The 16,621-nt window shown below is 42.8% G+C and overlaps 1 protein-coding gene across 1 annotated transcript in view; it reads right to left on the minus strand.

Annotated features, from left to right (window-relative positions):
* eml4 (EMAP like 4) overlaps positions 1 to 16,621 on the minus strand; it is a 104,817-nt gene that overhangs the window by 4,089 nt on the left and 84,107 nt on the right. The window contains exons 19-20 of the mRNA XM_084321714.1: positions 5,564 to 5,651; positions 4,425 to 4,523 (exon numbers count right to left, since the gene is read on the minus strand). Of these exons, the coding sequence (XP_084177840.1) occupies positions 4,425 to 4,523; positions 5,564 to 5,651 (187 nt within the window). The remainder of the gene's footprint in view (positions 1 to 4,424; positions 4,524 to 5,563; positions 5,652 to 16,621) is intronic.

The raw sequence follows: 16,621 nt of genomic DNA on the forward strand, positions 1-16,621 counted from the left end.
TGCTCTTAAGGTTTGCACTACTAAAAACTCTCCACCAGAGGGCAGACAAACATTAGGGTTTAGATTTGATGGACACGTAGTGTGGTACAGTAGCATACCGCATGTATCACACACATTTAGGGTGTGCTACCACACTACGCTGCGTTCCGTCCCCGGGACGGATAAGCGGGACCACTTGAAAAGTTGGTTTGGGGAGCGAATCAGCGGAGCGGCACGGAACAATTGCAAATGTGAACACAACTGTACCAAAACACGGAAGAGGCTTGCTGTAACAAGTGCTTCTGTCTGAGTTTTAAGGAGGAGGGTGCTAACCTGCTAGAGAGTTGTATTCATACTTCAATTTTAAAATATTATTTAGGTGTGTTTGGGATTGTGAGAGTCTGTAAACCTGCTCCAACGAGGGAAGCTGTGTTTCAATTTCAGCCAAGCGCTTACGTCTCCCTTGCCCTCTCAATACCACCTTAACAGCACCGTTATAGTTATAGTACTGTGTTGATTCATTGCGTAATTTTGGAGTTGTTATACTTATAACGCTAACTTTACAAACCCCTATTTCCACTGCCGAGTTATGATGACTGCTCCAGCCACTTAACGTTATGCACGTGTAACTCTGCCGCAGTCTTAAAAAGCTTTGGATATATAAAAAAAATATGAATGCCCAGAGCGCTTCCAAAGCGCAGGGAGCACTTATTGTTGCGTCATCTGCGTTATAGGTCGTATATACCTTAGGTCGTATATTACTGGGTTGTCAGACACCGCAAGAATCAGCCTCTCCTGCCATGATCAGACTCCCACAATGTAGTGTCAAGAGACATCACCGGTTATTCTACAAAAAGAGTGAGGAGGCACGAGCAGAAGTGGCAGTTTTTCAAAGTAAAATACCCGGAAGACAAAATAAAATAAAAGACATTTCCTTTTCACATCGGGGTGTTGCTCCCTCAAGTGTGCTCGGGGACGAAGCCAGATTGGTAGTGTGAAAGCTGGCCAGCAGCGGGGAGTGGGGAGGGGGCACTATCGTTCTCGGGAACGGAACGGGGGCAACCGTTCCTAATGAGAAAACGCCCTAAGAGTGCTCGCATTCACTCACACACACATAGTGGTAGTGGTAGTAGTATTATTAGTAGTAGTAATAGTAGTAGTAGTGGTAGTTGTAATAGTAGTAATAGTAGTAGTAGTAATAGTAGTAGTAGTGGTGGTAGTAGTAGTAGTGGTGGTAGTAGTAGTAGTGGTGGTGGTAGTAGTAGTAATAGTAGCAATATTAGTATTATTATTATAATAGAGAGAGAGAGAGAGAGAGAGAGAGAGAGAGAGAGAGAGAGAGAGAGAGAGAGAGAGAGAGAGAGAGAGAGAGAGAGAGAGAGAGAGAGAGAGAGAGAGAGAGAGAGAGAGCGAGAGAGATTGATTGATTGATTGAACATTTTATTAACAGATTGCAGAATGGGTACAATACAGTACAGCTCAATACACACAGAGAGAGAACTTCACACATATGCATATGCAATAGAGTTAGAGAGGCCTCTGTTCCAGTCAAAGCAGACGGTAATGAAGCGTAGACCCAGTAGACTGGCTGGGGAAGCCTGCAGTCTGAAAGCCAAAGAGTTAACTCTTTTTCCAGCCTCATAAAGTGAAGAGAAATATGCAGAGTGGGGGGCTAGTGTGCCGGGGTCACTATTATTCTGGGCAGGAGCTCCACAGAGACAGATGGAGAGGAAGGGAGGGGGCTGGGGGTAGAGTTGGGGGCAGGGAGAAGGAAGGGAGGAAGGGAGGAAGGAACAGAGGAGGATTAGGCAGAGCAGAGTGTAGAGCAAGATGAAGAGAGAGCAAGGAAGGAAGGAAGCAGATATGAGGGATGTTGGCCCGATACGATAAACATCTATTCTAGCAATTTACAATTCAAGCTCAATAAAATTTAGCACATTAGTCACTTTTAACACTTGGCACCTAAAGCACCTTAAACATATAGTCTTCCTATTTCCTGGTTTGTCTCATCACACATATTGTGTTCTTACTGTCTGTTTCATCTATTGTCTCTTTTTTATGGTTGTGACGTTTGTGTAGTTTAGTAACTTGTACATGTACTGTGTGTTCTTGTGATTATGTAGTTTAGTAACTTGTACATGTACTGTTGTCTGTTCTTGTGATTATGTAGTTTAGTAACTTGTACATGTACTGTTTGTTCTTATGTGATTACCGGTATGTAGTTTAGTAACTTGTACATGTACTGTTTGTTCTGTACTACTGGGGGCCACGGCTCACTACTTGGTCCCCTGCTCTTCATCCTCTAGATCCTTCCACTTGGTCTGATTCTCCACCAACATGGCCTCCGTTCTCATTGTTATGCAGACGACACTCAGCTCTACCTCTCCACCAAGACTATCACTCCAGCCACTCTCTCCACCCTCACCACCTGCCTCACAGACAATCAAAACATGGATGCAAAATAACTTTCTCAAACTAAACTGCAATAAATCAGAAATCATCATTATCGGTCCAAAATCCCTCACAAGCCACACCCAGGATTTCTCCCTGAATATTGATGGTTCCATTGTCACCCCCTCCACTCACGTCCGTAACCTTGGCATCATCCTGGACTCCACCCTTTCTTTCCTCCGCCATGTGAACCACATAACAAAAACGTCCTTCTACCACCTCCGGAACATTGCTCGTCTCCGCCCCTCCCTATCACTCTCCGCTGCTGAAACACTGGTTCATGCATTCATATCATCAAGACTGGATTACTGTAACAGCATCCTCTACGGCTCACCAAACACTATCCTCAATAAACTCCAATATGGCCAAAACTCTGCTGCCCGCATGCTCACCTCCACCCGTCGCTCTGATCACTTCACCCCTGTCCTCCACAACCTCCACTGGCTTCCAATCAAATACAGGATACAATTTAAAATACTACTCATCACATTTAAAGCCCTCAACAACCTTGCCCCTCCCTACCTGTCCGACCTCCTCCACTATAGCCCTCTACCATATATCACTACTGTATAGCCCACTACCATATCGTCTTCATACCATATGAATCGTCTAATCGAAAGAATCCCTCTTAGTCGGCGACTGCCCAAGACGAAGGCGGTGGTGGAATCCCAACCTGAGTAGTGGAGGGGGGAGCTGGTAGGACAGACACTCTTTTGCTGTTCTAATTAGAGACCATGTGCTTTCCCCCTCTGAAACAAACATGTGGACGACAGCTTAGGAGAGGAAGAGACAACTAAAGCGAGAGAGGGAGCCAGGAGGAAGTGTGTGTGTGTGTGTGTGTGTGTGTGTGTGTGTGTGTGTGTGTGTGTGTGTGTGTGTGTGTGTGTGTGTGTGTGTGTGTGTGTGTGTGTGTGTGTGTGTGTGTGTGTGTGTGTGTGTGTGTGTGTGTGTGTGTGTGTGTGCACAAGTTGGTTGTGAGGGGCCTACAAATAGCCGGTCTCCCCAAAAGGAAGGCCAAGCAGTTAGCCAGGTACTGCTCAGTATCAGCAATTATAGGAAGCCGCTCAATTTGGAGGAGACATTGTTACCTTTTCCCATGATTCTGCCGTCCATGCACCTTGTACCTGACTGTTCTTTCATAATTTTCGGACTGCACTCGCATTGTTTATGTCCTTTGTATGAGGCCTCCTTGTACTTCTGTTCATGTGGACATAAATACACATTTCAAATGTGCGCGTGTGTGCGTGTGTGTGTGTGTGTGTGTGTGCGTGTGCAGAACCACAGTCTCTGGCCACAGAATTATATTATAGAGACTTAAGACATTTAGAATATAAACAAACCCACATCAGGGACGGAGAAGCTCCTCAACACATATTGTGTGTACATTCACACTCACACATATGTACACACACACACACACACACACACACACACACACACACACACATACTGTATGTACACACACATTTATATCCACACACACACTCGCACATACAGTACACACACTCACACACATACACACACTCACACATACGTACACACAAATTCACACTCACACACACTCACTCACACATACCTCAGTACACCTTACTGTAAATTGTACCTAAATTGTACCTCATCCCATTTCTGCTTTGCACTATATAGTATATTGTATATTAGTATATTGTATAGTATATTGTATGGTACCTCAGTTACTTCTACTCTGCATTGAACATTGTACATATGTACATACTGAACACTTGTGTCTACGTACGTGACTTCTATTTTATACTTGCTATACTTATTTTATTTTATACTTATCCTTTTGTCTAGCACAGTCTCTGGAGCGTAACAGAAAGAAGCATTTTGTATAAAAGTATTCTGTACTTCTGTATGACAACTAATAAAGAAACTTGAACTTGAACATACACACACACACACTCACACTCACACATACATACACTCACATACATACACATACACACGCACACTGTATAAAGTAGCTGGTTACTGACCGAAGACGTGATAGCCCAGGACACAGGTATAGGTGGCCCAGTCGATGTCCTTACACTCGGAGCGGTTACGGATTAGCTTACAGCCACTGTCGATGTCCCCTGCAAAAAGCAACACGTTCTTTAGTACATCCACCTTGAAACACACCCCCTCACTGTCAACGTCCTGGAATAAGACACTGCTATCGGAGTGGGTATCTTCAAATTAGTAGAAAATAGCAAAGTAAAATGGCAATCTATTCAAGTGACATGGTCAAATGAATGGCTACCGTTTTTGACAAACTATTTGAATTTGTGATGTCATTATGATGTCATACTGTACATCATTGGTTCTCAAACGTTTTCACGTGAAGGACCGCCAAACTGACACCTAATAGGCCAGGGACTATTGTCTCACGGACCCCTATCTGAGAAGATCGTTGTTTTTAAGATGTGATTTAGTCCAGAATCCCAGTCTATAATGTATGGAGGTGGAGAGATAACAGTGGAGAAAAACGTCCTCATGTATGTGGTCGTCACGTAACATCTGTTGTAGATTCTGTTGTGAAGGATGGCAAAAAGTTAAAATGATTGTTGCCGGTATTCTCTACCGGCCTCCGTACCAGCCTCTCTCATCCACTAAAATTATATCCGGTTTGCCGTCTACTGTCTGCTTGAAACCATGTGAACACAGGCCTAGTGATATACTCACAGTAAAAGATCTCACACTAACAGACCTGGTGATATACTCACAGTAAAGGATCTCACACTAACAGACCTGGTGATATACTCACAGTAAAGGATCTCACACTAACAGACCTGGTGATATACTCACAGTAAAGGATCTCACACTAACAGACCTGGTGATATACTCACAGTAAAGGATCTCACACTAACAGACCTGGTGATATACTCACAGTAAAGGATCTCACACTAACAGACCTGGTGATATACTCACAGTAAAGGATCTCACACTAACAGACCTGGTGATATACTCACAGTAAAGGATCTCACACTAACAGACCTGGTGATATACTCACAGTAAAGGATCTCACACTAACAGACCTGGTGATATACTCACAGTAAAGGATCTCACACTAACAGACCTGGTGATATACTCACAGTAAAGGATCTCACACTAACAGACCTGGTGATATACTCACAGTAAAGGATCTCATAGTCTCCTGAGTTAGACATGATAAACTTGTTGTCTGGGGACCAGTCGAGGTGTGTGATGTAGCTGGAGTGTCCCTGCAGAGAGGAGAAAAGATGCATCAGAAGGAGGACCAACTCTTGACAGATTGAATACAATTTCATTCACACGTTCAATCTTTATTTGTTCTTGAAGGACCATTGTGTGAGTCGACTCATTTACAATGATGTTGAGAAAAATGCAGCACACAGTAAATGTGAAATAAAAACAAGAAGGTCAACGATAAAACAACTACTGGGGTGAACTAGTTGATCATTAAAGATGTAAACTGTCCAAAGGATACTAATGTATTGAGTTTTAATGTACATTCCACATGTCGGGGGCACAGACGCTAAAAGCAGACTTCATAAATTCAGTGTAGACTCCTCTTCTCTTCTTCTCTACTGTTATTGTAACTGTCCTCTTCTTTTCTTCTCTACTGTTATTGTAACTGTCCTCTTCTCTTCTTCTCTATTGTTATTGTAACTCTTCTCTTCTCTATTGTTATTGTAACTGTCCTCTTCTTCTCTACCGTTATTGTAACTGTCCTCTTCTCTTCTTCTCTATTGTTATTGTAACTGTCCTCTTCTCTTCTTCTCTATTGTTATTGTAACTGTCCTCTTCTTCTCTACTGTTATTGTAACTTAGGGCTGGGCGATAAAACGATAACGATAACTATCGCGATAAATTATTTCCTCGAAATAAACATGAAACGTGGTCGCAAAGTTTCGATATATATCGATTTTCCAAGCTTGGCTCCGTTCAGCCTCGGCTCAGCACACTCACTAACAACAACCAACGTTACGTGATGACGTGCTTATGCACAACAGCTAACAACCAATCAGTGAAGGAGATGGCCGAGAGCGAAGTAGACCCGGAAGGAGGTAGGACTCACTCAACAACAAGGCTTGCTAGGCTAATTATCTTGCACGGCGATGTTTTATATATTTACGTGCCGAGTATGTGTGTGGCGTGAATTCTGAGGCCACGTTTATAGTAGTGGGGGTATACAGTGGACGTCGTTTCAATATATTGTGGCGGAAGAGAGTATTTTAGTGTCATATTTAGCACATTGTCATGGAATACACCGCTTAGATACAACAGGCTGGCTAGGATAACTAGCTTGCACGGCACTGTTTTATATATTTACGTGCCGAGTATGTGTGTGTTTTGAATTCTGAGGCCACGTTTATAGTAGTGTGGGGTATACAGTTCGTTTCAATATATTGTGGCGGAAGAGAGTATTTTAGTGTCATATTTATTGTCATGAGATACTCCGCTTGTCGGCTAACTGCTAACGTGCGCGGACTGATGACGACATCAACTCGACTTGAGACATTCGCAGCAGCATAAGAAGTTAATTAAACTTGACAGACATTATATCAACGATAATTATCGATATCGAATTATATGAAAATAATTTTATAATTGTATCGCGATAACGTTTTTGGTCATATCGCCCAGCCCTATTGTAACTGTCCTCTTCTCTTGTCTACCGTCTCTGAACTGGGTGTTTGAAGTGTAAGTCAATCATTGGAGCGAGTATGATAAGGTCCCGAGGACCAGACTAATAATTAAGTGATATACGTGGGAAGATCTCCAACAATAGCTTTATATAGAAACAGATGTAACTCATGTCTCTCTGCCAGAGAGGACCACCCAACCGTATTGTACAGGATACAATGGTGAGTACTGTATAACTATCACCAGTGATAAATGTACAGAATGCAAAAGCTTAATAGTGGAAGCAGCAGCATGTCTATAAATCACATCTCCATAATCCAAGACAGACAGAAAAACTGCTACAACAACCATCTTTCCACTAATCATCAGGAAGCTGGTTCTGTTCCTTTACAAGAAGCCAATTTCTTGCCACAGTTTGCTGGCAAGATTGTCTACAACATGGAATTTAAATGTACATCTCTCGTCAAGATGCCAAGTTATTTGTATTCTGTAACTCTCTCAATGTCAGACCCAGTCACAGTTGATATGTGCAAACTATTGTAAACAATATCTCTAGCTCTAGAGAACATCATGAGATACATTTAGTTTTATTTGCATTTAGTACACGTTTAAGACGAATAAGCGCATCCGGCAGAGCATTAAATGAGAGTTGAATTGAACTATCCAAGAGTGTAAAAGAAACATACTTTAATACAAAAATTCTGTGGAATTCTCCATTAAGGCTACATTTACAAGAGTTTGCTACACTACCAGTGGGTGTGTTCAGTGCAGTGGGATGTGAGGAATGGAGAGAGAGAGGAGTCAGGGATGTATTCAAGTAAGTGTTCAAAGTGTCAAGAAAACATAAATAAAACATCTTTACACTTTACTACTTATTATTTATTAAAAAAAATAACAGAAGAAGAAAGTCAACACAGAACATCTTCCTGTATTGTTGTACTTCACCAGCAGTGGTTTTGAATGAAAGTGGAACTCTGTCTACAGTGCAGTGTTCTAGTTTTACCCTCCTGTCACGAGGAGGCCCGTCCCTCTGAGATCTAAACTCTCTCTCTTTCAAACCAGATCTAGGATCAGGCACGTCCCTCTGAGATCTAAACTCTCTCTTTCAAACCAGATCTAGGATCAGGCACGTCCCTCTGAGATCTAAACTCTCTCTTTCAAACCAGATCTAGGATCAGGCACGTCCCTCTGAGATCTAAACTCTCTCTTTCAAACCAGATCTAGGATCAGGCACGTCCCTCTGAGATCTAAACTCTCTCTTTCAAACCAGATCTAGGATCAGGCACATCCCTCTGAGATCTAAACTCTCTCTTTTAAACCAGATCTAGGACCAGGCACATCCCTCTGAGATCTAAACTCTCTCTTTCAAACCAGATCTAGGATCAGGCACGTCCCTCTGAGATCTAAACTCTCTCTTTCAAACCAGATCTAGGATCAGGCACGTCCCTCTGAGATCTAAACTCTCTCTTTCAAACCAGATCTAGGATCAGGCACATCCCTCTGAGATCTAAACTCTCTCTTTCAAACCAGATCTAGGATCAGGCACATCCCTCTGAGATCTAAACTCTCTCTTTCAAACCAGATCTAGGATCAGGCACATCCCTCTGAGATCTAAACTCTCTCTTTCAAACCAGATCTAGGATCAGGCACGTCCCTCTGAGATCTAAACTCTCTCTTTCAAACCAGATCTAGGATCAGGCACATCCCTCTGAGATCTAAACTCTCTCTTTCAAACCAGATCTAGGATCAGGCACATCCCTCTGAGATCTAAACTCTCTCTTTCAAACCAGATCTAGGATCAGGCACATCCCTCTGAGATCTAAACTCTCTCTTTCAAACCAGATCTAGGATCAGGCACGTCCCTCTGAGATCTAAACTCTCTCTTTCAAACCAGATCTAGGATCAGGCACATCCCTCTGAGATCTAAACTCTCTCTTTCAAACCAGATCTAGGACCAGGTACATCCCTCTGAGATCTAAACTCTCTTTTTCAAACCAGATCTAGGATCAGGCACGTCCCTCTGAGATCTAAACTCTCTTCTTCAAATCAGACCTAGGATCAGCACATCCTGCAGGAATGTGTAAAATGAGCACACATTACAGGTCACATTCGTTTTCACACAGAATACAGAATAGAGACACGTCGCCTGTTAAAACTGTAGCCTCCTGCACAGCTGTGATGAGGCCTCAGTCCTGGGAGGCAGCTCAGTTATGTGTGTATGCGTGTGTGTGTGTGTGTGTGTGTGTGTGTGTGTGTGTCTGACCACATCTGGCTTCCTCCACATTCAAGGTCAGGGATGAGAATCTCTGTTTGCATGTCTTGGCTCTTTATTTGACTACATAGAAGACTGTAGGCCTCTCTCTCTCTCACACTCACACTCACACACACGTCTTTGACATCTCGCCAAGTTAAAGCTAGATACTCTGCAGCTGCTGTACAATTTCTCACAGAAGCAGCACCAAATTGGAACAATATTCTCTGCACGCACACACACACGCGCACACACACACCTGCAACACTTGCAATAATTAATCTCAATTGCTAATATTTAATTGATTAGAGGGAAAATATGATGATGAATATGAGCTCACATATGTATTTTGCTTACAATCTTTTGACAGTTCAATCACTATTAGTGGTCATAAATGATGATCTTCCAAAGCTGCCAGCCAGAACGCCCAAGGCTTTGATCTGAGACCAGAGCTTGTCAAGGTAATCAAGCCGGAGCTGCTCCATTAGCAACCAACTGGAGGCCAACTTTGTGGATTCTGAAATATTTGCCTGAGCTTCACATGTAACAGGTGAAGCTTCACAAGGACAACATGCATCAGGTTGTACTAGGAGTCTTTAATGTACTGCTTCCTCTCTCCTACCGCCTCTCTCCTACGTCCTCGTTGCTCTCACAGTACACTACAATACGTATCGCTTCCGATACATAATCCATCAACAATGCAAACACAGGGCGGTCAGGTGGCGTAGCGGAGATTGCGTTCGTCACCAACGCCGGAGATGCTGGATTCGCCTGTTAGAATCCAGCTCCCGGCGTTGTCACCAGCTTGGCTGGCCGTTCACACTAATACAATTGGCAGTATTAGAGGGTGGGAAAGCTGGTGGGTGGGTCCTGGGCGTTGTGGACAGCGACCCCTACAGTTCGGTCGGGGCGCCTGCTCAGCAAGGGTAGGATCTAGAGAGAGGTAGTGCGGCCTCCCACACGTTACACTCTCCCAGTGAGAATCTGCGCTGCCAGGCTGGCTGCCGGCTGGCTGCACATGCATCGGAGGAAAGCATGTGACAGTCTCCGGTCTCTCGGACCAACAGTAGGGGAAAGTGCGCAACAACCAGGAAGGGTGGGATGGGAGAAAAATCGGAAAAAGGAGGGGGAAAAAGATAATATATAAAAAAAAGAACGCAAACACAAGGAATACAATGAAACACCAAACGTTGCGTTTTAACGCCGTAAAGGAGGAAGTCTTTGGCAACATCGGTTTTAGAGTGCGATGTGATGCTAGCAATGAGCCAGAGCTAAACGTGTACCTTTGTGGTGGAACAAACCAGAAAGATACATTATGAACCAGACCATTAGATATCTGTCACTGTGCATCTCTAACTCACTGACGGAGCAGCTTCCAAATAAATACAGAAGGTAATTTTTGTCTCTCTCACTTCACCAAGATAGTTTTGTCTCTCGTTTCTCAATTTACGAGCGACTTATTCACAAATCAAGAGTGTATTAAGGCCAGTGTGTGTATTAAGACCAGTGTGTGTGCATTCATCAGCAAGATACTTGAACACATTTTCTCAATACAAATAAACTCCTTTCTCAAAGAAAACAACATCATGGAGGAATTTCAATCATGCTTCAGAACGCACCATAGCACTGAAACTGCTCTTACAAAAATAATTTGTGACCTCAGAATAAACTCTGATGCAAACAAAGTCTCAATTCTCGTCCTATTAGATCTAAGCGCAGCGTTTGACACGATCGACCCTGATATCCTAATAAATCGTCTAGAAAAGTTAGTTGGTCTTTCTGACTGGTTCAGAACATATATCAAAGGGAGAAAATATTACGTCAGGCTTGGAGATCATTCTTCTGAGAAACATGACACCTACTTCGGAGTTCCACAGGGGAGCTGCCTTGGTCCATTATTATTCTCACTATACATGCTACCACTCGGAGACATCATTAGAAAACACAATGTATGTTTCCATAGTTACGCAGATGACACACAATTGTACATCTCCGCTGAACCAATGATCACACAGCTATTAACTCCATTTCCGCCTGTCTCTTAGCAATAAACAAATGGATGACGAACAACTTGCTAAAATAAGGGCAAAACTGAAATCCTACTAGTCGTCGGTCCTATAACAAAAAGAGAAATGTTACAGAGGTCTAACCTCAAGCTCAGGGGGGGCCGTGCCTTTGCTATCGCAGCCCCTGAACTGTGGAACAGCATCCCCACCTCCATTAGGCTCGCCCCCTCGATAGATGCCTTCAAATCGAGGCTCAAAACGCACTTCTACCTACTAGCCTTTCCCGTTCACTGACTCATGCCCTGTTTTCCTATGTGTTTGCCTGTGTGCCCTCCCATAAAACGGAGTGTGATTGTTGTCAATATGTATCTATGTGTATCTACCCTCTGTACAGCACTTTGGTTGACACGCGTCATGTGAAATGTGCTATATAAATAAATCTGATTGATATAGGCATATAAGCATAAGGATATAGAGTAAAAACTGTATATTGTATAGTAGTGTACTAGGGCTGACCCCTATTAGTCGATTAGTCGACTAATCGGTCGAAAGGAGCCGAAAGGAACCTCTTAGTCGAATATATATAAAAAAAGAAATAATAATAATAATTTTTTTTTATCATTCTTTCCAAAAGAAAAGAGGCCTAGAAGCGTGGCTCTGGCACGCATACCAGAGGCTAACTGCCTACGAAAACAGGCACAGAGGCACTGAAAGAGGATTTCACCCATCTAATGAACACACTAGACTAGACAAATATCAAGATGTATCCATCAGTGGACCAATTGCATGCTTTTGCAGAGGACAAGAAGCCTTCAGTCGACTCCTTCAGACATTAAGCACCCCCACAGCCCAAATGGAATGATACAAAAATTAAAAAAAAAAGAAAAGAAAAAAGAAAGGTCTTTAAAATATTATTATTTTATTTTATTTATTTTTGTCGACCAATAGTCGTCTAACGGCAAATTTTGGCCAATCATAGTCGACCATCCAAATCCTTAGTCGGGGACAGCCCTATAGTGTACATAGGACCCAGTGCCTTAATCCGTAGCTAACATTGTATTGCATTATCTCAGGAATTTAACATGTCTATTTTATCATGTCTATTTTATGTCTATTTTATTACCTGTTTATTATGTCTATTTTACTATTTAGTATTATTGCACAATCAAAGCGGGCATGGCCACCCGCATTTCACTGTATGCCTTGGTATGTATGTGAGAAATAAACCTCTTGAATCTTGAATCTATTAAGCACTACGGTTTAAAAGAGAGACTCCATCTTCACTGCCCCTCGCATGCAAGTCTTGGAACTTGTTGGGGTTATAAAAAAAAAAGCTGTTTTTAAGTTTAGTTTAGTAGCCACACCACCAAACCAGCAGCTACCACACACAAAGACAACCTTGTACCATGATATGACATGCAAATAGCTTTGGCTACTGCTTTACTTCAGGCTTGCAGCCGAATTATAGCATAGCTGCGGGTTTGCTTTGAAAACATTTAGTGACATAATCACTTCAGATAGATGGGTGGAGAATACATCTCTTTTAGTCAGGCCGAGATAGAAGGCTGAGACGTTCAGGGTAGTTAGAACTTCTTAGAAAGAGACAGGAGGAGAGGAGAGGAGAGGAGAAGAGACAATAGTTAGATGAGGAGAGAAGAGAAGAGGAGATGATTAACAGAATTTCCCCAAGGGGATCAACACATATGTTACCTTATCTTTAGGGATGTTCGATATTGGCTTTTTTACCGATATCCGATATACCGATATTGTCCAACTCTTAATTTCCGATACCGATATCAACCGATATCAACATTATGCATACTTTTCACAATAAATAAATAAAATAAGAATTTGTTCTTACTTGCTTGCCTGGGTAAATAAAGGTTAAATAAAGGTTAAAAAAATTTGTAATGCCAATATCGGTAGGCCGATAATATCGGACATCCCTAGATTCCCTACTTATCTTATCTTAAAAATACGAGACAGTAGAGAATAGAAGATGAGAAGAAGAGAATGAGACAGTAGAGAAGAGAAGATGAGAAGAGAAGAGGAGATAATGAGACCGTAGAGAAGAGAAGATGAGAAGAGGAGAGGAGAGAAGGAGACAGTAGAGAAGAGAAGATGAGAAGAGGAGAGGAGAGAAGGAGACAGTAGAGAAGAGAATATGAGAAGAGGAGGAGAGAATGAGACAGTAGATAAGAGAAGATGAGAAGAGAAGAGGAGAGAATGAGACAGTAGAGAAGAGAAGATGAGAAGAGAAGAGGAGAGAATGAGACAGTAGAGAAGAGAAGATGAGAAGAGGAGAGAATGAGACAGTAGAGAAGAGAAGATGAGAAGAGGAGAGAATGAGACAGTAGAGAAGAGAAGATGAGATGAGAGAATGATACAGTAGAGAAGAGAAGATGAGAAGAGGAGAGGAGAGGAGAGAAGGAGACAGTAGAGGAGACAATGAGGAGAGAATGAGACAGTAGAGAATAGCAGATGAGAAGAGAAGAGGAGAGGAGAGAAGGAGACAGTAGAGAATAGCAGATGAGAAGAGAAGAGGAGAGAAGGAGACATTAGAGAAGCAAAGATGAGAAGAGGAGAGGAGAGAAGGAGACAGTAGAGAAGAGAAGATGAGAAGAGGAGAGGAGAGAAGGAGACAGTAGAGAAGAGAAGATGAGAAGAGGAGAGAATGAGACAGTAGAGAAGAGAAGATGAGAAGAGAAGAGGAGAGAATGAGACAGTAGAGAAGAGAAGATGAGAAGAGAAGAGGAGAGAATGAGACAGTAGAAGAGAAGAAGAGGAGAGGAGAGAAGGAGACAGTAGAGAAGAGAAGATGAGGAGAGGAGAGGAGAGAATGAGACAGTAGAGAAGAGAAGATGAGAAGAGGAGAGAATGAGACAGTAGAGAAGAGAAGATGAGGAGAGGAGAGAAGGAGACAGTAGAGGAGACGATGAGAGAATGAGACAGTAGAGAATAGCAGATGAGAAGAGAAGAGGAGAGGAGAGAAGGAGACAGTAGAGAAGAGAAGATGAGAAGAGGAGAGAATGAGACAGTAGAGAAGAGAAGATGAGAAGAGAAGAGGAGAGAATGAGACAGTAGAGAAGAGAAGATGAGAAGAGAAGAGGAGAGGAGAGAAGGAGACAGTAGAGAAGAGACGATGAGAAGAGGAGAGGAGAGAATGAGACAGTAGAGAAGAGAATATGAGACGAGAAGAGGAGAGAATGAGACAGTAGAGAAGAGAAGATGAGAAGAGAAGAGGAGAGGAGAGAAGGAGACAGTTACAATAACAGCAGAGAGGAAGAGAAGAGAACAGTTACAATAACAGTAGAGAAGACAGAGTTACCGGTACAATAAAAGAAAGAAAGACTCCTGCAGATGGAGAGCCCGCCAGACGGAGGCCAGTGAGGGTTTAAAACAACAGTACTAACAGTGGGAGTGATTCACAGAACGGTCCTGTGGGCCCGGTGTGTGTGTGTGTGCATGTGCGTGTGCGTGCGCGTGTGTGTGCGTGTGTGCGTGCGTGCGTGCGTGTGTGTGTGTGTGTGTGCGTGTGTGCGTGTGTGTGTGTGTAGAGAATATTATTGTAATGTGGTGCTGCTTCTGTGTGAGGTAGCGCAGTAGCTGCAGAGCATGCAGAAACACTCATCAGGGACGCCTGCGTGGTCTAATGTTACTTGTGATGTTTGCTGCAGACATCGCAGTTGTCAATGCATATCAGTGCCTCTCTCCTTGAGATTTGAGGTTGTGCATTCGACTTTTTACACGGGACAAAACTCCTAGAAAAAAACAGTATCAGCAGCACCGAATCACAGGCTTTGGCTGAATTGTAAGATAACGATTTTGATATTTGGCCGCTTCTGGCGCGTGTTCATGAACTCGGCATTGGTGGCACGAGGATCGCAGGCCCGTTAAGGAAAAAGGCCAAACAGCATCAAGATTTAGTTCTATCTCTACTGTAATAAGTAGCAGACAGTGTATATCTCTACTGTGATAACAGACAGTGTATATCTCTACTGTAATAAGTAGCAGACAGTGTATATCTCTACTGTGATAACAGACAGTGTATATCTCTACTGTAATAAGTAGCAGACAGTGTATATCTCTATACTGTAATACGTTTAAAAAAGAAAAAACATCTGTTTTACTTGCATTTAATCCCATCAAACGGTACTGGTATTTGGTTGGGGGAAATAATTGGACATCAGTTTCGAGCTCAAAAGCTCATCTGGGCTTCACTCTCTCTCTCCCAAATTTTAATGGTGTGTTCGTATGTATTTGGTCTGACTTTGAATGTAAATCATTGGGAAGCTACTGTGGTAATCATATATAATATCCCCTCATGAACAGACACACTAATGCTCTCATGAACAGTGTGGTATAATATATAATGTTCTCATGTAAATATAGTCCCCTCCCCTATATCCCCTTACCTGTGCCCCCCCCCTCTCTGTGGAATAAGACACTCCCCTCCCCTGTGTCCCCATTACCTGTACCCCCCCCCCCCCATCTGACCTATCAAATGGGACCACACCCCCTCCTGTTAACTATATAGATCTCCTCTTGAGATCTATCCGGGCTTCTTACCTGGGTAATTTCAGCTGATCACCTGGGGCGAGAGCCTCAGCCATTCTCTCTATGTATTCTATCTGTTTGGTTAATAAACCTTGTTATTATCCAAGCCTCGGTTGACTGAGACATTCTTCATCAGGATATCCACAAATATCCCACAATTGGCGTCTACGAACTTGTGACGGACTTTTTGCGTCCTCCCGGCGTGCTGTATCATTCAACTATACAGAGAAAAGTGAGTATAATAGGATGGTCGACCAAAAATGTATGGAAGGAATTAAAATCTTCCCGCTTTTCTCTGTGCCAGGTGAATATTACAGAATGTTGTCCAATATTGAGATCATGGCTGAGTAGAATAATGTGCATTAATATATCTGATCTGTATTGAGAATCGTTACCAGGGCGCGCGTGCACCTGGGTCCTTTATCAGGCGGTTCTGAGAGGATGGGTTATAGTGCTATTCCCAAAAGTTTAGGCACAAAGGTTGAGGTGCTATTCCTGGTCGAGTCGGAGCCGACCGAAAGCTAAGGCACACACAGGTTGTTGGATTGCTACCCCTAGTCTAGCTGATGCAGACTAAAAATATAGGCAACAAAATAGATACGTGAGCTTATTATGATGTGATATCCTTGGAAAACGCTACTCTGTTAAAAACGTTCTGTGATTCCTTTGCAAAGAGGCGGGAAGTTAGGACCGAGAAGCTGATGGAATCATAATTAGAAATTACCAGAGTAGCGTCATAATATTCATTGTT

Source organism: Notolepis coatsorum (genome assembly GCF_963971535.1).
Source record: "Notolepis coatsorum genome assembly, chromosome: 9".
In the NCBI taxonomy this organism is placed as follows: domain Eukaryota; kingdom Metazoa; phylum Chordata; class Actinopteri; order Aulopiformes; family Paralepididae; genus Notolepis; species Notolepis coatsorum.